This window comes from Apus apus, chromosome 1 (assembly GCF_020740795.1).
Source record: "Apus apus isolate bApuApu2 chromosome 1, bApuApu2.pri.cur, whole genome shotgun sequence".
NCBI lineage: Eukaryota > Metazoa > Chordata > Aves > Apodiformes > Apodidae > Apus > Apus apus.
In genome coordinates, this window is record NC_067282.1 from 58377802 (window position 1) to 58399797 (window position 21996).

General features: G+C 38.6%; 1 protein-coding gene across 6 annotated transcripts in view; it reads left to right on the forward strand.

The window, feature by feature from the left end:
• MYO16 (myosin XVI) overlaps positions 1 to 21996 on the forward strand; it is a 365593-nt gene that overhangs the window by 110333 nt on the left and 233264 nt on the right. For all 6 annotated transcript variants that reach the window (XR_007888391.1, XM_051608256.1, XM_051608258.1 and 3 more), the window contains exons 3-4: positions 16757 to 16827; positions 20229 to 20372. Coding sequence is in view for 5 of the 6 variants with exons in the window: in XM_051608256.1 (XP_051464216.1) it covers positions 16757 to 16827; positions 20229 to 20372 (215 nt within the window). In the remaining variant the exon portion in view is untranslated. The remainder of the gene's footprint in view (positions 1 to 16756; positions 16828 to 20228; positions 20373 to 21996) is intronic.

A 21996-nucleotide genomic window follows, 5' to 3' on the forward strand; every position in this document is an offset into this window, starting at 1 on the left:
ATGTGATTGGTTAATTAGTTCTTCACTTGCATTTAAAGTGAGTGCTTAAAAATTTCACTACACATGCTCACAGAGTAGGGAGCTTTTTGTTAGCAGAGGTCTCTATTGCCTATGGGTGGAAGTTTTAGTATGCTAATAGAACATTAGTATATTGATGAGATATTAATAGGGTGAGTCCAGTTAGTTAGTGTTTTCTACTTAGTGCTCAAGCTATAACCAATATAAGTTGTGGGGAGTACTTCTTTCCATCCCTTTAATCTGTCTTGCAGGCTTATGTCTCAAGGATGGGTTGTTGACTACTTGGGACATTTTTTTAATCTATTTTTTCCTGTTTCAGTGTTATGTAAGCTCTGGTTTTAGTCTGTGTGTCTCTGTTCTCTTTTATGTAATTTTTCCCCAAAATTTTGCTTATATCAATTAATAACCAACTTTGGTTGCTTAGTGCAGGGAGAAGAGCAGGGATCTCATCTCACTTCTCCCCTAAGATGCCAGTATTTCTAACCATCTGAAAGATTTAATGCTATTGCGAGATTTGGTAGTATTATATTGGAGAATATTGGAATAATAAGTATAATGGAAGGTTTTAGTATTATTAGTTATTTTCCCTGAGCACTGTATAACGTACAATATTATGATAAATTTCAGTTACATTAATTAAAGACGTGTGTAGGGAATCATAAAGGCGGTACAGGTGGGGCTGGTGCTGGAGTGTAATTTGCATCCTAACCATTTGGGGTTATAAAAAGGGCCCAGGGGAAGGGAAAGCAAAATCTGTTCAAAAGAAGAATGTGTCTTAAATTTGAGGTGGCAGGTGAGCTGACCATTAGCTTTCAATAGTTAGGAGAATGCGTCAAAGATGTTGTAGTGACCATTCCAATTCACAGAAAAAAATAGGAAAATAATTTGAAACAGAAAGCTAAGGCTGAAACTGAGCTGAAGAAAACCATGCTTTTTTGTTTCCTTGCTTTGTTTCCAGATCGACTAACTGACCTCTAATTTTTGCATCTCATTACAATAGCCTTGCTTATGCTTTACTGTTTTATCTGTTTCCAGTAGAAACAACTTGGTTGGTTACAAGCAAGTTGTTCTGGAAAACAGTGGGTTGTTGCCTGTGCCTGGCAAACATATCACAGCAAATTTGCTCATCCTCAGAGATCAGGTTTAAGACATGTCAGTGGTCTTTTCAAAAAGCTGAAAGAGCCAGGACACGGGCAGCAATGACAGGTTTGTGAACATAAGACTCCATTAGGTGAAGCCAGATGTCAGATAGCAAGAAACTGGAGAAACAGGCTGAATGAATACCACTGAGAATGTGTAATGTTGAGTATTCATTGCAAACATTTTTGTGATTAAGAAGGGTGGGAATATATTCAGTTATCCTGTCTGCCCTTGGGATTCTGACTTTCAACCTACCATTTTTAGGTGTTCCGTCATACATCTCAAACTGATTGCAGGCAGCTTTGCTGATTTTACCTGTTGCATGTGCTAGGATGAGTGGTTAGAAAGCAATGCTCTGAGCATGGCTTGCTTTTAAAAATACAAGCCTTGGATGAGGATTGCTTTTTTGTGTGTCAGTAGTTCTGAGGCATCTTTGCTACTAGACAAGACTGAAAGATAAAAGCATATGTTTACTAAAGACAGAAAATTGCAGGAATAGTACAGATTTACAGAAAGAATGTAACAAAATACATTATTTTTTCCAAGTACTTGGGAAAGAGGGGAAAAATAGGTGTAGCATAAAATCTGCCAAGTTGGGTCTTCATCATTAATCCAGAATTTCCATAAACTAGACAGAAAAAAAAGCACCCAAACTGCTGCATTAAAAAGGTGACTTTTGAGAAGATTAGGACCCCTGTGTTCAAGTTCAGATCAATGTCTATGCCATCCCAAAATAACCCGCTATTGTTACTTCCAGCTTTAAAAATCATCCTGCCTTGTTTCTCATAATTAATATTTAATATAATTTCTTTCATTCCCTTCTCCCAAAGGTACTTTAATTAGCATTTCTTTTGTATTCTGTTTGTCTCAGCTGCAGTCTTCAGAAAAAGCAAGGGTAAAATTTTCTGAATGATATTACAAAAAATATTGAATGCAAGGGAAATTTTACTGTATACATATAACCTTGTGATACATGTACTACACCAAGAGCATAAAGGCCAGAAAAATAAACGTGGTTAGTGAATCAGGATTTGGTTGTGTAGTCTGAGTAGCTCTTCCCAGTTTTCTGTGCACTCTTGAATTTATACTCTCTTTTGGGAAACCTCCTCACTTTCACCAATCATTGCAACCCTGAGCAGGATAAAATGGAAAACAGTTGTAGTGTGTTTAGTATGCACATGTAAAGCTTCATGACAAAAGAAAGCTCCAAAATAAATTTAAAAAAAAATGAAATATTGGGTGAAAACCTATATTAATAAGAAATGGGACAAATTACAGTTATTAGTAATTTGTTGTGTAGAAGTACCATGAAGAGGGGCTAAAATATATATATATATATAAAATCAGTTTAATCTAATCTCCGTTTGAGGAATTTAAAGCAGCATAGTCAAATGCATTTAAAACAGAACTACAGGGCATCTAAAATATATTTCATAGAATCACAGAATAACAGAATCATCAAGGTTGGAAAAGACCTTCAAGATCTTCAACTCCAACCATCTGCTCTACAACCCCAAACCTCTGAACCATCTCCTGAAACACCATGTCTACCCATTTATTGAACACCTCCAGGGATGGTGCCTGTACCACCTCCCTGGGCAGCCTGTTCCAATGACTCACCACTCTTTCTGTGAAGACATTTTTTTACTATCCAGTCTGAACCTCCCCTGGTGCAACTTGACCCCATTTCCTCTTGTCCTATTGCTAGTCACTAGGGTGAAGAGGCCAACATCCACCTCACTACTACCTCCTTTCAGGGATTTGTAGAAAGCAATGAGGTCTCCCCTCAGCCTACTCTTCTCCAAGCCAAACAGCCCCAGCTCTCTCAGCCTCTCCCCATAACACCTGTTCTTCCATTCTGCATTGGAAGTCTGTAACTTTGGAAGACACTAACACAGCTGATGGTCAGACACGCTGCTAGATATTAATCAGCTTTGTATATAGAAAAAATGAAGCATTAATCGACCATCTCAGTCCACACACTGATGAAGAAGGTGTTTCAAAGGCACAGAAGGTAGAGGCACATTTCAAAGAGGAGCAAGCCCTAACAATCCTTTAGGTTGAGTGTGACTGTTAACCTTGTTTAGCTCCATGTGAGCTGAATTCAGCAACACAGGGCATCTTTATGTTATGACTGAGGGAAACATAAAGCCTTTAGTTATTGGGTAACAGATGCTAAGTAATTAAAGGAGCCCATTTCAAAAGCAATCATAAAATCACAAGGAGATGACATTGGAATACATTTGGATTCCTACAGGATTCCATACATTCTTTTTGTTGTTTTTTTCTTCCATGTGTTTACATTTTTAGTAATTTGATAAAGCTGAAATTAGAACTGAATGTTAAACTATTTTTTGTTGTTAAAATTATGCATGATTCCTAATACACAATACTTATTTGATTGGAAAAAAGTAAAGTCACAGAAAAAGGTATAGTATCAAAAAATGAAGGTTAGGCTAGATGGTGTAAATTTTATCTAGCTCTTTTGTTCTGCCTGTGAACTGCCCAACCTAGGAATGCCTCCCTTCCCTGGCTACTTTTCTTTTAGCCCTCAAATGTTCCTGGTTTGTTTCAGCTGCAGTTTTTGTTTCTGCACTTGCCCATAACTACCTTTATTTGAAGAGCTATCCTCTGCTCATACCAAGTAGGGAACTAAACACAAAGCATTCCTCTATTTTGGGTTCCTCGCTAGTAGGGGCAATCACACCAAATGTGATTAAACTGCTTTACCATCACATGGAGTTACAGCTTCATTCTTTTCTTCATGAAACTCTGGTTGCAGCTGTCACCCCCCCATTTTTGCTAGTCTACAGGTTGTGCCTGTGGGTTGCTTCCAGAACCGTCTTGGGTCTGTGCCTTTCTCTCTCCCACTGCCTCTTCCCTCCTTCACTCTCCCGGCTCCCACACCTTAAGTCTCTCAAACAGTGTCTGACCTGGCATGGCTTTCTCCTGGGAAGAGGGTCTGAGAAGCAAGTAGGTTGTAGCTGGTCTTGCTTATAGTATAATAAACAGTAGAAAGTTGACTGCGTAGTAAGCTGTTGTACAAAACCATGATGTTATCATCATCTCTGCTAATAAGTGTATTTTGAACACAGGAGTATATACTAGGGTATTTGCAGCCTGATTTCTGAAATATGTTTTTGAAGTTAGCAATTCTGACTTGGGGTTTTTGTGTATGTCTAAGTTCACCCAGGAGGGTTTGTTGATCACCTGTCTGAAAAGTATCCCTTTTTCTTACTAATATACAGGGTTTCTAGAAACTTATAATTTGGATTTTTCTTTGAAAAACAGATATCTAAAATGTAGGCATTGAACAGCTTATTTATAGGTGGATAAGTCTACTCTTGAACCACAGGAATATAAATCCAAATAGGAACACATTTGGTTCAATAGATATCATAGTTTTAAATGATGCTTCACTTACGAGTGTAAAATATAATATTTATGAGGAAATCTTTGTGTAACTGCAAACATTTTCCAAATAATTTATTCACTTTGGAACTAACTTTCAAAATTCTCAACTATTTATTTGGGTGGACTATGATACAAAGCTTTCCTTCAGTGGGATAAGTCAGCATGTAAATTATTAATGACTTTGCATGATCAGTGCCTTAATTCAGAAGGCTTTCACAAACTAAAATGTCAAGCAAAAATGTTCAGAAGATCCTTGCCCCTACACAAGAATTCAGCTTTTTAAGAATATAATGTGGTCTAACAGATAACCTGGATTAGACATACATCTGTCCTTTTTTCACTTTAAGCCTAAGAAGCTCATTTATACTTCCATGTTGGTGCTTTTCTCCATCAGATTTTTCTTTCCATGTAATATTAAAAGTTTTCCACTTTAGCATGCTCTGGCAACCAAAAGCAGTAAGAAACAAGGAGGTTAATCCCTCACAAATTCACTGTCATGCCAATAAAGGGTTGTTAAACCATTAAGAACCAGCAAACTGTCACCTGACATTCTTCCTATCCATTTCAAAGGAGATCCACAGTTGATTTTCCAGAATCACACAGTGGGATACAAGGCTATAAATAGGCAGCATTCAGAAGCCTGTTCTCTCAGTGAAAGATGGCATCCACTGAGTGGAAGGTACTGCTGACGTTCCCTGCATATTGTTTCAAGTCGTACTAATTAAAACGACAGATTACTGCGATGGCAGAATACCTAGTCTAGACTTATAAACCACAAAGATAGCAGGAATAGAATCTTTTCCATGCAATTTGCACTTCATTTTTCTTTCAATGGATTTATTGTGCTTCAGATGGTTTTCCAATAACAGTATCAGTACCAAGTGGAATAATTTCTCTATGCATCTTTCAATATCGATTACCGTACATGTTTGCATTTCAATCACAGGTTGCTCTATCATAGAAATTAAGCTGGAAAGCTATGGAAATCATTACAGAATAACATTTTCTATTTCCCTTTTCTTTTTTCTTTTTCTTTTTTTTTTTTTTTTTAGAGAATAAACCTCTTAAACAATAATAGAGTTATTTATGAAAAAATTACTTCACATTTAACAATTCCTTAAAAATGTTTTCAATCTTTCATTTTTAAAAGGCTTTTTCCAGCAGATTATACACTTACATTTTTACACTGGATTAATGTTTATAAAATGGAATACTTAAATAAAGGACTGTGAAAAGACCTTATTTTGGGATCCTGCAACATATGGACCTTATCACTGCCATATTAATGGTCAGATTGAGAAGAACATTTGTTCAGAGCTTTTGGAAAGTGGATTTTGTTGGGAAGTTTTAGGAGGTTGAATAACTAAAGGGAGTAAGTTCCTCTAGAAGCTCTGAAGGTAGAACTAAATTAAAATAGTAAGAGCCACTAAACTAAATAATTTTTTTTTGTTTTTTAATTGCTAAGTCCTGTCTCTTTAGACTTTTTCTGTTACTCTGCTCTTCTCTTAAGCCTGAATTGCAGTACCTTTCCCAATAAAAACTAGAAATATATCAGAGGCAGAGCCAGGTTTATTTGTATAGTGTCTAGGTTTTTTTCTTCCTCAATAAAAATTCTAAACACAAAGTATATATACTGCTTATTATTTTTATCTTTCTATTCTCTGACACATGAATTGAAGGATTCGTTTTTTCTCAGTACACTGAGGTATCATCTTAAGTCAGTCTGCAAGGCTTTTTAGCTGTTAAAATCTTTTGCACTTCAAGTTGACAGTGAACAAGCTCTAAAGCTCTGTGAGAGAATGCGTTAAAAGCTTATATGCCATAATTAATAGACAAATTATTTTTCTCCATTATTGGTATTTGCAACCATCACAGTAACATGTTATTACAGTGGAGGAACTGAGCCTTATAAGAATACAGTCAATGAATCTATGTGAATGGATAGTTTAGCTTGTGTTTCTGTGAGAATGCATCCAAGAATAGAGGTGGGAAGGTGAGTAGTTAAGGTGAAATTGGCAATATTTCTAAATCTCTAGCTTTAAATAAGGATTTTAAGCATATGTAAAAGGTTCAAGGTAGAATTCAGTCAGTCAGTCTGGGGCTGAACTGCTTTCTTACCATGTTTCTTTCTGATGACTTTCTATGTGTAGTGTACACATGACCTTGAAGCAGTACACAGTGTCATGCAAGGCAAACAGTGAGATGGTCACAGGAGTTAATTTCTCACACTGTGCACCATTTAGGGTTTTGATTACATTCAGACTCAAAAGGCAAACATGACAGCTGCAGCACTAAATCACAGAGCTAGGGTTTGTGCTCCAGATTTGGCAATCATAATTATTGTTGGCTTATAGTGGTAGTTTTTTCTAGACTTCAGCATTTACCCATTGACAGTACAGAAAATATGACTTGAAGTGTTCTTAAAGCTGGAGGCATCTGTGTGAAAATTGAACTGCTGCTTTGCTTCTTAGTCTGTTTAATCTACTTAGTCCATCCTGCAAGAGGGCACCAGCTATCAAAGCTTTTAGTCATCGCCATCTGAACTTCACTGGCTTCAGTCTGTTTCTATAGGGGATGGACACTGGAAACCTTTTGCTTTTAAACCTCTCCCTAAAAATCCGGTGGTACTGATATTTAGAATGCTGCTAGTTGGACAGAAAAGGACAAATGTAAAGTCCAGATATATATAGTTCTACTGATGCTTACATGGGCATTAGTTTATTATCCCACTCTTTCTCTGTATATGTGGATTTGATTATATACATGCAGATTCTCCTGGATTAGATCTCATCTGTTTTTCTATTGTTAACCTAGGTAACTTTCTATTTTAGTAACACAGGACCTTCTAGTGCAGGGTTCTTCCCTGATTTCTCAGCTTTATGTGCCAAATACATATCAGGTGCATAGATGGAGCGAATGAGAAATTGTGGCATTACATATCACTTGAGAAGCCTGAGCGCCTGTAGTTCTAGCTTGTCACTGCAGCCAAAACCTGCCTTGTGGCTCCATATGGACTTGGACTCCATGGTATGACTCACAACTGAGAGACTCTTCTCTGGCAGTTGATGTGATGTTGGTGGCTCCATCCACTAGTTGACATCAAGATTGCTGAATTCAGAGCTGTAAAATTGGCTGGGCTAGAAGGGACCTCAGGATGTCTGTAGTCCAACATCAGCTTGCATTTTGGAGAGGACTGAGATAACTAGGTTATTGAACTAAGGCAGCTTTTATTATTGTAGTATAAGAATAGACTAAGCAAATCAGAGAGATCCCTATGGGGAACAATTTATAATTCTACTTCAAAGCCAAATTAAACCTTCAACTGGTATGTCAGCCTTTCACTTTCCATAAGTTGTGAAAAAGGCATGATTATACCAGTTCCTGCAAAATTTTGTCCTCTCCACACTGGCCACACTGTGACAATCCATACCTGTAAAAGCTTAAGTAAAACATACGTAAAGCAAAATTTGCTTTGTAGGTTACTGGTTGCCCCAGCTTTGGCATGATAGTTTGGCCCTTCCAGAGGCTTACTGGTGTCAGTCTTACTAGATTCCCCAGATACTCAAATGCTTCACTTCATTATGTAGACTTTCAAAGTGCTAGGAGGCCTGATTCTGCTCCCATCAAGTCTGTGGAAGCGTGGCCAGGACTAGAAATCCTTCCAGGGATGATTATTCAAATTTTAATTAAATGCAGGTAGATGCTGCCAGAGCACCTTGAGGGTCAGCTGCCTCCTGCGGGTAGATCACTGGGAGCACGGGGCCTCCCCAGGGCATCAGGGCAGGGCCTGGCAGCCCAGAGCCTGTCCCACCACCCCAGCCAGGATCCAGGCAGCCACAGGGCACCGGGCAACCCAGCCCCGAGCACCAAGGCATCTCTGCAGATGGACCAAGGTTGAGCCAGGACAACAACCTGTGGGTAGGGTCAGGATCAGGCCCAGAAAGAGGAACCAAGGCCATACGCAGGCCTGGGATGGCCAGGCAGACTGTGTGGAGGGAGACGAGCCAAGGCCAGGCCGGGACATGGGTCTGCAGATGGCCCGGCTTGGTGCGGGGGCCTGGGGCCTGTGGCTGGGCAGGGCTGTGGGCAGCTGGGCTGTGGTGGGCTGAGGGCCCTAGAGGGGCTGACATGGTGTCCTGGGCCATGGGCAGCATAGGAGAACGCTGGGGTTGGGCAGGGCAGGAAGGTCCTCTGTGCTCTCCTTGCTCTGACAACTACACAGCATCATGCAACATCCAACTGAAAAGATGAAAAAAAAAAAAAAAAAAAAGAGGTTGCCACTGTCTGCGCTTCTTTAATTCCCGCTCTGCTACTGTCTTGTGCTTTTGCCCTTCTATCTTTATGCTCATCTTGAGGTGAGCCAAGGAGCTAAACTGGCTTTCATAATATTAGCCTTCAGCTGGTTTCTCTCCCCGTGCTTGTTCAAGGCAATGTAAACCACCACAGACTACACCCTGTGAAAGAGGGTACCTGAGCCCCACGTATAAAGTGATGAGATACACCTGGAATGAGGCATTTCCTTCCTAAGTTTGTTCATTCATATGCCACATGGACAACTATTTTGGATCAGTGCATGGATAGCTAATGTCCCAAGCTTGTTTTGTACTGCCTGGTTAAAGTATGCTTTCTTGTGCACACCTTGGGAATTCCGCTATACATACAGAATCTAACAGCTAGTGGTCTAGAGCTGGTAATTAGTACCATTTAGCAGCTGCTAAGCAGGATAATAGCCTGTTATCCTTTAAGATCTGTGATACAAATTGTAACGATTTCCTTACATGGCTTCTAAACCAGCTGGCATAAACTTGCTCTGCATGGTGTGAAAGCTACAAGAGGGACTGTCTTGCTTGTTATAGAATACAAGTCAGCAGTAATTTGATTTATACCAATTAAGTAATGCTGGCATAGGGTCAACATAATGTTGGTGAAACAGAGGGGGTGTACAGTCTATTCAGCAGAAAATTTGTGTTGCATGCAAGTTCTTTAACTTTTACTTTTACACTAGGGAAAAGCATGGGATGGCAATGGTTTTCAAATTAAACTACTGACCACAAAATGAGGTATTTTGCTGATGTGTGTTTTCGTATTTCTCATTTAGGACCATAGGATTGAAAAGTTGCAAAGCCTTTAACATATTTAGTGAAATATTGTGAAGATCTGAAACTTGTATTCAATTGATCATTCAATTCAATACATCCAATTTGAATGTACAAATGGGTGTGTGTGTAGCAGAAAAGTTAGCTTAAAAGTTACACAGGTAATTTTAAGAGCTTTCAAATCTCCAGACATTTCTAAGATCAACACAGTAGGGTGTGAGCTTTTATAATAACTTAACTGTAGCCTGATTATGGTGTTCTTGCTGGTTCTAGTCACTTTTGTCAGGACCTCGAGGTGAGCCCACTCATGGGAGACAGATAATATACATATACAGAATGTAATAGCTGACCTAAATGCCGATATAGGGTTCCTATCTTTTTTATTGTTCTTTTTAACCTTGAAATGAATAACTCACATAAGCTAGTTAGAAGTGAAAGCTTTGAAAAAAGCCAGATACAAGTTTTCTGTATGATCATCTGCTTTCCCCAAAGGTCAATTTTAGAGTGTTTTGTTATGGTAAATTTTTTAAAAGCTTTGGCTTTATTGTAATTTTATCTCACTAACAGAAATGAAGAATCCAGTCAGGTCACTAGTTTTTCATGTCACAGCTATTTGGCCTGGGAAGTAGCTATGCTGGTGAAACTCCTGCTGTGCTATCAGCTGTGATGATAAGAAGCAGTACTTTTAGCTAAATGTGTCATTTTGTGAGGTCGTGTTGAATCATTTTAGCAACAGCTCTGTAATATATACAATCTATGCAATATATATACCAATGTATTGGTTAGAGTGAGGTAAAATCACAGCTTAATAAACAACTAAGACCTTATCACAGCCGTTTTCTCACTGTGACCTGGCCAAAGCTCTAGCTCTGGAAGAGTTAATTCAAAAGAAGGGATCACCACCATTGCCTAGTAACCTTGGATGTACCCCTTGCAGCAATATCTTTGAGCTATAGACCTGAATGGCTACTTCCAATCTTCTCTAAATTACTGTGATTTAGGCCACTGTTTTTCCACATCACTGTAGATATTGTCAGTGCATGTATTTGCAAGTAACTAATGTAAATTAGGGTCTTTCTATTTGAAAGAATAACAACTATAAAGCAGGAAGGAGCTGGGCACTGTGAAGACTGTAGGAATAAATATTAAAAAAAAAAAAAAAAGAGAGAGAAAGAAGATGTAGTCTTAAAAATACAGATGCGTTGCCTGCCATATCGCAACTTAACTCCGGCATGTCATGTTTGACTGTTGCCCATTGCCACTTTTGTGTAAGGAGATAAGTTCATTTGTATCACTGTGTTTGGGCGTTGTAAGAGGCACACACCAGCATTTTCTTGGCCATTAGACTTGTGGCCTTTCTGTTTTCCAGTGGAGGCACAGACTACTTTAAACTTCATGTGTATTAAAATTAAATGAAAAATGGGGAATTTGCCTGAAGAAGAAGTTTTTAATTTAGCAATTATTAAATTATGGTGGTCTGTAAACTCAGAAATTATTATGGCTTTGTCTACAGTGACAGAAATAAGTGCCCCACTGAGGGAACTGTGTCCCTCCTCATGGATCTCACTGGAGTTTTACTTAGTGACTGTGTGGCCCAGAGACATGACCATTATTTTTTATGTGATTTTCCAGTTCAAGTTATCTCGCATAGCAGGATGGCTGTGCCCTGAACCTCCAGAGTGACAGTATGTTGGCAGGAACCTGTCAGAGTTGATGAATGTCTGAGCATGGTCATGTTGTGGTTGAAGGTGCAAGGCCTGCTCGGAAAGTAGCAGGTGACTAAGTAGAAATGAAGGGACATATCTTGTCACGGGCCTACCTGTGCTACTTGAAGTTCACTCCCTCAGTGGAGTGATCAGGCTTCCAATTGTTTCCAAGTCTGCATTCCAACTGATTTCTCTGAAAAGAGAGGATGGGGTAGAACTAATGTGTATTTTGATATGGGCCTAACATTAAAACTGGGAGACATGTTGTCCGGGGCTGTAGGACTACCTCTGTAACTGTTTCATTGGTGGCATGAATTGTTTCTTTTAAAGATAATGCTGTGTTGAATGGAGCTGAGGAATCAACCTGACAATAAACATAATGCTTTTACATGCAGCAGAGAATCAATGGCCCTGTTGATTTGGGGTCATGGTAATCTCATTCCTGCCTGGCTGAAAACAATTATAAACTATGGGAGCTCTGCCAAGGGAGATGGGAGCATCAACGTTATCCTCATCGGTGCTCTGTTCAAGCACTGGGCAGTATAGCTTGAACATGCAAGGCTAATATTCTCAAATGCAGCCAGTATGGAAAAAGTAATTTTCTTCTTCATTTCTGCCTCCTGTGAATGGCATAACACCTAGCTTTCCAAATGTTGTGCATGTTTCCTTTATGGCTTGTTGTCTTTAATCTTTATGCAGCAAAGGCTGAAATTTGTTTGCAAAAGTTTTTCAGAAAACAGGATGGGATTTGAACAAGTATGGAAAATGTTGCCAGTGATCACTGGAAATATTTCAAGGATGAAAAAAGCTATAAGATTACAAATTGGTTATTGAAAAGTACATTAAGGGCTTGGCTGCTCTGAATAAGCACTGTCAACTGATGGGTACAGCTTGATTTGAAAGAATGCATCGGCTACTGCACCAGTAATGTTGTGGTAACAGCATTCCTACTGAAAATGTGTTTGTCAGATAAACAAGAAAACTTACAGAAATTACTAGATTGCCAACAGTGGTACATGGATTTTAAAAATTAATTTTAAACTAATTATAGCAAAGGTGTAAGGTAAATATTTTTCTGAGACTGCAATAACTACAAATTTATTACATCTTGCTTGATATCATTTGCTGTTCTGATTGAGAATAATTTAACAGAAACAGATATTCATCTGATCTCATACATAGCTGAGTTGTATAGCAAGTTCCTCATAAGTACCTTTGGTACCTGCTAAAAGTACAAAGTGACTACTAAGGAATAAGAAAAGAGTACTAAGAGGCATGAAGATAGCAAGAATTCTAAGTGGTGCATCTCTACAGAGTTTAAGATGCCAGTGTTGGACCAAAGATCTGACTATGGAAGGAGTAAAGGGCAAAATATGACACTACCTTAACTGGTGGAAGTGGAGGGGGTGGAAGTATGCTATTTTTCTTCTTTCACTATCACTTCTGTTGCACAGTGTTTCTATTTTATGATCAATTTATGCTCAAACTACTTTCAGCTGTTGCGGAAAGTGGTGGCTACCCCATTCTCCCTCTTCATACCCATTGCCCAATGTCACATTCCCAGAGTGTTGATCTGGTTGAAAACTAATCTTTGTCTTGTGCCAGAGAGAGGTGAGTGGCAGAAACATGCAGCCTGAGGCAGGAGAATGGGATCATCCATTCCAGCGGCAGCATGGTTTTAGCTAGGTTTCTGCAGTAAGTCATGTTTTTTGCACATAATGAACGAGTAAAGCCTTCCAGCTAGAATTATTCCTGCTAAAATAAAAAGAACAGCAACAAAATGTTACCAGGAACAAACTTTACACTAGATAGCTGCTACTCCCCGGAGGAACAATTAATAGAAACATACACTAGTAGTCTGTATCCATCACAGCAGATGGCCAACAGTTAAATTTTACATATGTTAGGCAGGGTTTTTTTTGTCTTTGTTGTTACTACTAAAACTGGATTTGCTGTGATTGCAGCATTACCATTAATAGCTGATCACTGGTAAGTTGCTGATAGCCCTGGGCCCTCTGAATTTGACTTCCAGGCTCTGCTGTCACTTCTGATCTCTTAATGATTTAGTTCATCTCAGTGACCCAACAAGAAACTGCATTTTATTTTTGCTGAAATTATTTTGTGTCATGAAGAGTCAGTTCCTGTCACAGAAGTTCTAGTTCTAGTCAGTAACTAGAGGTCATTGATTTGTACATCCTTTTGTGAATGGTGGAAGGGAACAGAAACTTTTTTTTGGCTCTTTCATCAGCTTATCCCATCTTGTAGAAACACAGGCTGAGGAAGTTATTTTATTATCAGCCTTAGTCAGTGTAGGACTTCTGCCACCAAAACACAGTGTACTTGCTTTTCCTTCCCATGATGTGTGCATTTGTATCCACTGTGCTGGTGCTTATGGAGTTATGCAGTCAGCCACATTGATGGGGCAGAAAAGTAACTCTGCCAGAAGGGAGAGACTTACAGGTCCAGTTGAATATGCAGCCTTCCACCTTTTGAGAGCAGTGCAATCTGTGAGAGTACACCTTAAAGCCAGCATTTTCACAGGATTATATACTCTCACTGAAGTCATCAATCAAAGACTCCTTGAGAGTTCCTGAGAGACTGAAATAGGTAGAATTTATTTGTTTCCCCCTGGAAAGTAGGAATGGAAGAAAGGGAACAACTTGGACTGTTAATTTGTTCAAGAAAACCTGGTGGAATTGGAAGAATGAAATTACTTTCAGAGCCTTAGGATATCTTTTGTTACATGGAATTAATATTATCTGGCCTGCTAAATAAATGATACAACATCATGTCCTGGTTTCAGCTGAGATAGAGTTAATTTTCTTCCTAATAGCTGATATAGCACTGCAATTTGTATTTACTTTGAGAGTAATGTTGGTAACACACTAATGTCTTAGTTTTTGGTAAGCACCTAGTCAAATACTTGTCAGCTTCTCATGCCTTGCTAGTGAGAAGTCTGCAGAAACACAAGAATCTGGGAGGGGATGCAGCTGGGACAGCTGACTCAAGCTGGCAAAAAGGAATATTCCATACCCTATGATGTCATGCTCAGCATATAAACTGGCAGGAGTTGGCCTGAGGGCTGCGATCGTACTCAGGAATGGACTGGGAATCGGTCAGCAGGTGGTGAGCAATTGCATTGTGCGTCACTTGTTTTGTATAATCTGCTTGTTTGGTTTGGTTTGTTTGGTTTGGTTTTTTATGTCTCCCTTCTTTTTATATCTTTTCCCCATCCTAGTGAGTGAGTGGCTGTGTGGTGCTTAGTTGTTGGCTGGGGTTAAACCATGAGACACTGGAACACTGAAAATACTCCCTCTTGAGGAGGATGTAGTTGCACACCAGTTGAAGGAAGGAGGATTTACAATAAGGTGATTACTCACTAAAACCTGAAGTTAAGGAAGCATCTCCGTATGTGTTCAGAAATTTAGGTATTAAAAGAAGGAGGAACTTAGTTCTGAACCTTTATTTTTAATGCTCTCTGACTGGACGGGGACAGTTGTGTACTTTAGTATTGGAATTGTGGAACTGAGAGCAGACAGAAGTACTTTGCTTTTTGTTGTTCATCCACTTTTCCTGAGGTTATGAACATTTGTAAATATTTCTCCACACTTCAACTCTGTTTCAGCACTTTTCATCTTTCTTGGCAGTTGTTGTACAGTTGATTTGTTACATATTCCTTAATGTTTTGTTTTTACATTTGGTAGACATGCTGGGTACAACAGTTACTTCTAATAGTAGTGAACTTTCCAAGTGGCATTTGCCAGAACATAAAAGTCTGTTTCAGTTATTTAAATTAAAATAAGCAAAACCTTTGGTGAGGAGGAGTAGGCACCATGAAACTAATAATAGCGTATGAATTTATACAATAGTTTAGGATGATGTTTTCAAAGTTTACAAAGAGCAAAATATTAAATGGACTTTTATAACTATTATAGATATTTGTCAAATATACCAGTGTGTTTATGATGTGTGAAGTATTCACTAATGATGATGACAAGTCTTTCACTTTAATTTTACAAGCTTGCAACCATTTAGCCAAATTTTCTTTCTTAGGGTGGATTTTTGTAGGACACCTCATCAAAAATCATTCAACACTTTCAAAAATCATTGTTTGTGTAAATGGACAATATTTGGAAAGAAAACTGACCCCTTTCAAATGCTTCAATTCTGTAAGAAGGTTAAGTGTACAGTGAAAATGGAATTTCAAGATAATCTAGAGAGAAAGAAAACATACAAAAAATGCATGGATAAGGAGGACTTGGTCTACTTGAGTCTGTAGACAGATTCACAAAATCTGGAAGAGCCTTGAGGCAAATTTGTGGCTCTCCTGTAGGACAGGCACTGCAGCGGAACAGATTTCTGGAGTACTCAGCACTTAAAATTTCTTTGCATATCTTAGCACAATTCCATCCAAGTGTCTTAACTAGGAATTAAAATCAGGATTCTCAGATGATGACAGCAGAACCAACTGTGTTCACATACAGGAAATGTTATTGGCAGTTATTCTTCTAGAGGGAGGCATTTTGAAAGGGTTCTTCGTAGCAGTTTAGTGAAGACAGGGTTGCAATACCAGTGTGGGTTCCCCTGATAACATTGGGCATCGTTACTGTGCAATTCTGCTCCAGGAATGAACGCTGGTAGCATGAGTTAGTCAGTGCTTTGATTCTGAGTGAAAAGGTTATAAAGGCAATAAAGACCACTGGGAAAAAGTGCTCGATTTTCACACTTGAGTGAGCACCTGTATGAGGGGTTGTGGCTTTGCTTGGGTTTATAAGCCTGTTTTCATTTCAAAGGGGTTTGATACATGTAACTAGCAGTGGAGTTGGACTCCAAATATCATTTTAAGAATTATGCTGCGTCGGTGATCTGACAATGCACTGGAAAGGTTAAATTGAGTGCCGATCACTTAGCTTTGTTATGTTGATTAATTTAAAGTGATATAAGTTATGAACACTTGTTTCAATTATTTACTGAAAAAGCCAACAAATCTCAGGGGAACTCTACAAAGTAAAATCAAACCAGCTGACTGATTTTGCTTCCAAATGAACTAATCCAGTGACTGCGACCTTGAGACAGGGACTCTCCTTCAGCTCTCCCCTCCCCTCCCCTGTGTACAGAAGTGACATGCTCATCTGTCCACTTGAGAAGTCCTTGATACTGTTCATATTTAACATCATTATCAAAGGTCCTTTGCTTCCAGGCTTCGCCATTACAATAGATGAGATGGGGAATGCTGACATGATAGTTTTGCAAGTGTTATCTGAGAGGTTTACGTATATTATTAAATCTCTTAATGAAGATGATGAAGAATCAGCCTATTAACAGCTCAGAATTAGATATATTGCTGCATTAATTCTTCTTCCTCTTTTCTTTTAATTTCAGTGCTACGGTTATTGAAGGATGGTGCTGACCCTCATATAGTTGTTTCCTCAGGAGGCTCCTTGCTCCATCTGGTAAGAATGATTGAAGATTAGTGTTAGTGACTGTGGATAAATATGGTGGGATACTGAGTAGCAGATTGGGCATATTAGCAAAAGGAAAGGCTTAGCAATAAATTTTTATCTACACTGCCCTCCACAGTGGTGATGATTACATTCAGCTATGCATGAGAAATAAATCGTCATTTTCAAAATGCTTACAAAAGAATGGATCATACTATAGGAATGGTAGCTAACTAAGCAGAATGTGATGTTTTATTTATAAATTATCTGTGCAGTAAGAAAGAACAAAGGAAATACTGCTTGATTCTGAAGATAGAATTATATGGTTCAGAGATTCACAGGACCTATATGAAAAGCACCACGATGTAACATATTTCCTTTTGTTTTGGTGCATATTTTCTTGCATCAATGATCCTTTACTTTGGTATGTGATGCTTCAATTGCTGACATGCTTTCTATTTGATATGAAGCTATTTAAAGATATTCAGATCCATCTTTGTTGCACAGTGCTGCTAGAATAAATGGGACATCAAAATTACAAGGGCATAACATACCTATTGAAAAGTCTGCTGGCAGAGTGTTTAATTTTTGAACAGTTGGATTAAATTTCTCGCCATTTGTACAAAAAATAGAGTGATTTCTGCACAAATAGAAAAAAAAAAAAAAAAGGAAAAAAATATCCTTTAATATTACTGAACTCCAGTACACCTACCACTATACTCTTACAAGATGTAGCATTTCCTTTGTGCAAATAATCTTTGTTTTCTATCTTCCGTGGCTATGCTACTTACCAAGGTCTTTCAGAAATAGATGCCTAGGTAAGGGGAGGGTTCAGTAATGAGTTGGAATAGAAAAAATTCAAGTTCTCTTTTCTCTCCTCCAACTATTTGCCTACTGCAAATATGCTCAATCAGTCTTTAAAAATGCAGCCTGTACGAGGTGTTACCTTTGCTATTCCCAAAACGGAGGCATCCCAAATCTTATCCTGTGCTGAAAATCCTAGGAGATTCTTTGTCTTCAGTGTGGCTGATGTGACATTTGACTCACTGGGCAAACAGAAGAAAGAAGATACGTATTTAGGTGTTTAAGGTTGCTTTGCCTAGTTCAGCTGATGCACACTTTTTAACTGCAGATCAAATCTGCAATTGAACTGTCTTCTGACACAATGCCCCAATTCACTGTCGCATTTAGTATATCTCCACTGGAGCTTGCTGCTTCACAGGCACAGATATGCTTCAAAAGGAGAGAAAGCTTTCTGCAGTCAGAAATTTGCAATAAAGGACTTGGTATAACCTACTGCCTTGGTTTAGTCTGGGTTATTTGTAAATACTCACAATTCATTTACAGGAAAATGCTGGTCCTGTTGGAGATAAGGGAAAACCTGATTTTGACAACACTTGGATTTGATCCTGGTTTGGGAGCAGTACAGATAGGAGAGGAGAATCATCATACAGGGAAATACATAAGCCAAGTTGTGTTGTTTTTTTTCCCTGCAAGAGCTCAAAATAGCAATTTAGCATGCATCTTAATTGTATTTTTAAAGCCCACTTAAGTCCTTTCTAAGTACTAGTTTTACCACCACAGTTCTATGTAAGCTGCTTTTTCCAAAGAGGAGACAGATCTGTGTTTATTCTTTACAGTTGTAAGGTAAATGTTTTTATGCCAGAATGAATGGAAAATATATTTATTTAGCATTTTACTTAAAATCTGATTCATTATAGAATTCCTTACTCTTTTGCCATTTCTGTTAACTTCTAAAATGTGATATATTTCTAAGAAAAATCAAGTGTGGCATTAAACTCCAATTAGACTCCATAAGAGTAGAATTATCAAATAAGCAAGTACTTGCCTGAGTTGCCCATTGAGTAGGAAGCACACAGTGTGGCATCAATTCAGGCAGGGAATCACACAACTTGCCCTAGTGACAAAGTGCATGAGTGCCAGTTTTCTCCTGGAACTTAGCCTGAGATTACCCAATTGCTTCAAGAAATCCACTGACCAAAAATCAAGGAGCTTAGCTGTTTCCAAACTGGCTGCTAACCACAAAAGGTTCTAGATCCGTTATTAATACAAAAAATGGCTCAGTGACATCTGTAATTTATTTTGTATGGAAGCTCTTTAGAATTTTTTTCAATTAACTATGTCTTGAAAATGTGATTGCCATGAGACTATTGAACTTACTATAAAATGTCTTTGATTCATTAAAATTTAAAAAAAATGTGGAACAGCTCTATGTAGGTTGCACTACTGATACAATGAAACAAAACAAAACTTCCGTTTCTGGGGCTGCCAGATAAGTTACAAGCAAAAGAAAATACGTCAGAACTTGCTTTCTGTTTATAATTTAATGGTCAGTATTTTTGGAAATAATTTAAAGCCAGACCTGGGTTTTAGTCTAGTAGAGTTTTATTTTCATCTTCTGAGTTATCAATATTTATGATTACAAAAGTACATGCAGTGCATACATTCAGTTGAATATCTCAACTGTGTCTCAACTTCACAGTGGAATACAGTTAAGCGCTTTTCCTTCTTCACCTTTTCCTCCAGTGTCCTGGCTTCCATGCTAAATAAATTGATTAGCAAATTGGATGCCATATTGTGGTTCCACATCCAATACAGACATATTATAATAATTCAACTCTCACTTTCTAATTATCTGCAGATTTGACTATATTTGTATTCTCAGCCTATATCTACAGGAAACTGTTACACAGCTTTTAATATTGGAAGAGACATAGATATTAGGGATTGTATTAAAAGCACCTAAGTATCTAATACAGAAAACTGCTTTCCCTTCAGCTTCCCTCCAGTGGGGAGAGAGGATCCTTCTCTAAAGAGTTACTGAGATTGTATGTTAGGCTAGAGTTGGGATATTAACTTAGGTGCCCTGATTGTCTTTTAAAGTATTATCCATAAGCACATCCGTGAAAAATCATAGATGTGACAGAATAGTAAGCTCAAAACAATGGCTAAACCAGTATCTTCTTCTCTGCCAAAATCAGTGACCTCCATCAGCAAAACAAAACAAAGTGTAGAAACACACCCACAGATGTGCAGTACTCCCCATCCCTCATCCTGCCCTCAACATACTCATACACTGATGCCTGTGCACTGATTTGGAATGACAATATTGAACAGAAATATAGCTTCATCTTTACTGTAGATTTCAGCAGACTTCATATAGTGCTTTTTCAAAGGGAGTAAGGGATTCTGTGAGTCATGCACATGGAACTTGTAGTCTCCAGAAACTATTTCTATAGATTAATCAGCTGTTGTCCCCTACAAACACAGAAGTTTAACTACCGTGTGTCATCTGCTCCATTTAAACGTTAAATGGAGCAAAAATTGTGTCTAATAAGTTCAGCTGTACACTGAGTAAAACACCATCCCTAATCTGCTCTTCTTTCTTCTAGTGTGCCCGCTACGATAATGCATTTGCTGCAGAAATTCTAATTGACAGAGGAGTAAACGTAAATCATCAAGATGAGGATTTTTGGACTTCAATGCATGTAGCCTGTGCATGTGATAATCCTGATATTGTCCTGCTGCTCCTACTAGTAAGTGAAGCCATCCAATGCATTATGTGCTTGAAAAGGAAATGGAATGTAACACATAAGGTCTGAAACTGCTGCATGAATGCAATATATTACTACTTATCATAGCAGTGAAAGCACATCTTGGGTTTTTTTGGTTTCTTGACATTGTTTTGGTGCTCAAGATATTTAGAAGACATATAGTGAAGCATTTTTGGGCCTCCAGTGAGAATACAGTATAAACATCAATCTCAAGTCTCTCCTATCGCTTCCTGGTGCTCAGGAGCTTGTATCACTGATAAGCGCTCAGTCACAAATGAGATATTTGGATAATTTCTTTTCTCTTCGCCTTGTCACTTTCTGTAAAGGATTGAGTTCACAGACAACCCTATCGAAAAACTCCTTTTTAAAAGCAAGTATTCTATCAATTACACTCAGTATTTATGAAGGAGTGTTTGTGGACATGGTCAAAATGTGGCCAATTTAGTATTTGTCCAAACAACTTGGCCTTTTTGAAGCAGAGTTTACACAATATAGTTATAGATACGGCATTCAGCCTACTCAGAGAACAGTTTTGTTCATGTTGTGCTTCCGTTCCTGGGATCGCAGCCTCTAGTTTTACACCAGGAAATTAATGAAGTGGTTTGTCCCAGTTCATTTCATATTGCTCTTTAAAACAGTAGTGCATAAACAGTTCACAGTCTGACTTACCGTTTCCTAATCTGTTTGTATAATTTTAAAATGTGCGTGTATTTAATAGGTTGTTGCAAGTAGATCAGCATTTTTTAGCATACTTATAGTGGAATTTCAATGTTACAGGTAAAATGAAGGCAAAAATATTTTTAAAGACTGTATTCTTGATAATAGCTTTCATGAAATCACTTTGGGAGATTGTCTAGTCCAACCCCCTGCTCAGAGCAGAGCCAGACACAGCAGTTTTCCCAGGACCATATATCTCCAAGGATGGAAAGTCCACAAACTTGCTGGGCCACTCCACAGAAAAAAGAAAAAGGTTTTATTAGATTTAAACAGAATTTCCTGTGTTTCAGCTTGTGCCTATGGTATTTTGTCCTTTCACTGAGCACCACGAACAAGAGTCTGGCTCCATCTTCTTTACTGCACACACATTGGTAAGACCCACCTGAGCTTTCTCTTCTCAAGGCTGAAGAGCCCCAGCTCCTTCAGCCTTCCCTAGTGCAACTGATGCTCCAGTCCCTTCATCATCTTTGTAGCCCCTTTGCAGGACTTTGTCCAGTATGTCCATGTCTTTCTTTTACTGGAGAGTGTACAACTGGTGCCTCACTGGTGATGGGCTCTCACCAGTGCCTAGGCTTGCTGGTAATGCAGTCCAGGATTTGACTCTCTGCTGTAAGGCCACATTGTTGGCTAATGCTCAGTGTTGTCCTCCAGGTCCTATTTCCTGAAGTATTGTGTGGGAAGCTGTCTAGCTAGACAGAGAAAAGAGTATAGCCTACATTTTGTCCTTCAAAGCAGTTAGCTGTCCAAGAAGAGAAATACCCATCTCTGCATGCAGGTAATAGCTGAGAACGCTGTTCTGGATCTGTGTACCTACACTAGGTCAGTCATGGGAAGTGGGGCTTTTCACCAGTGTGATTCTTATTAGAGTCCTTTTGGGCTTTTGAGAACT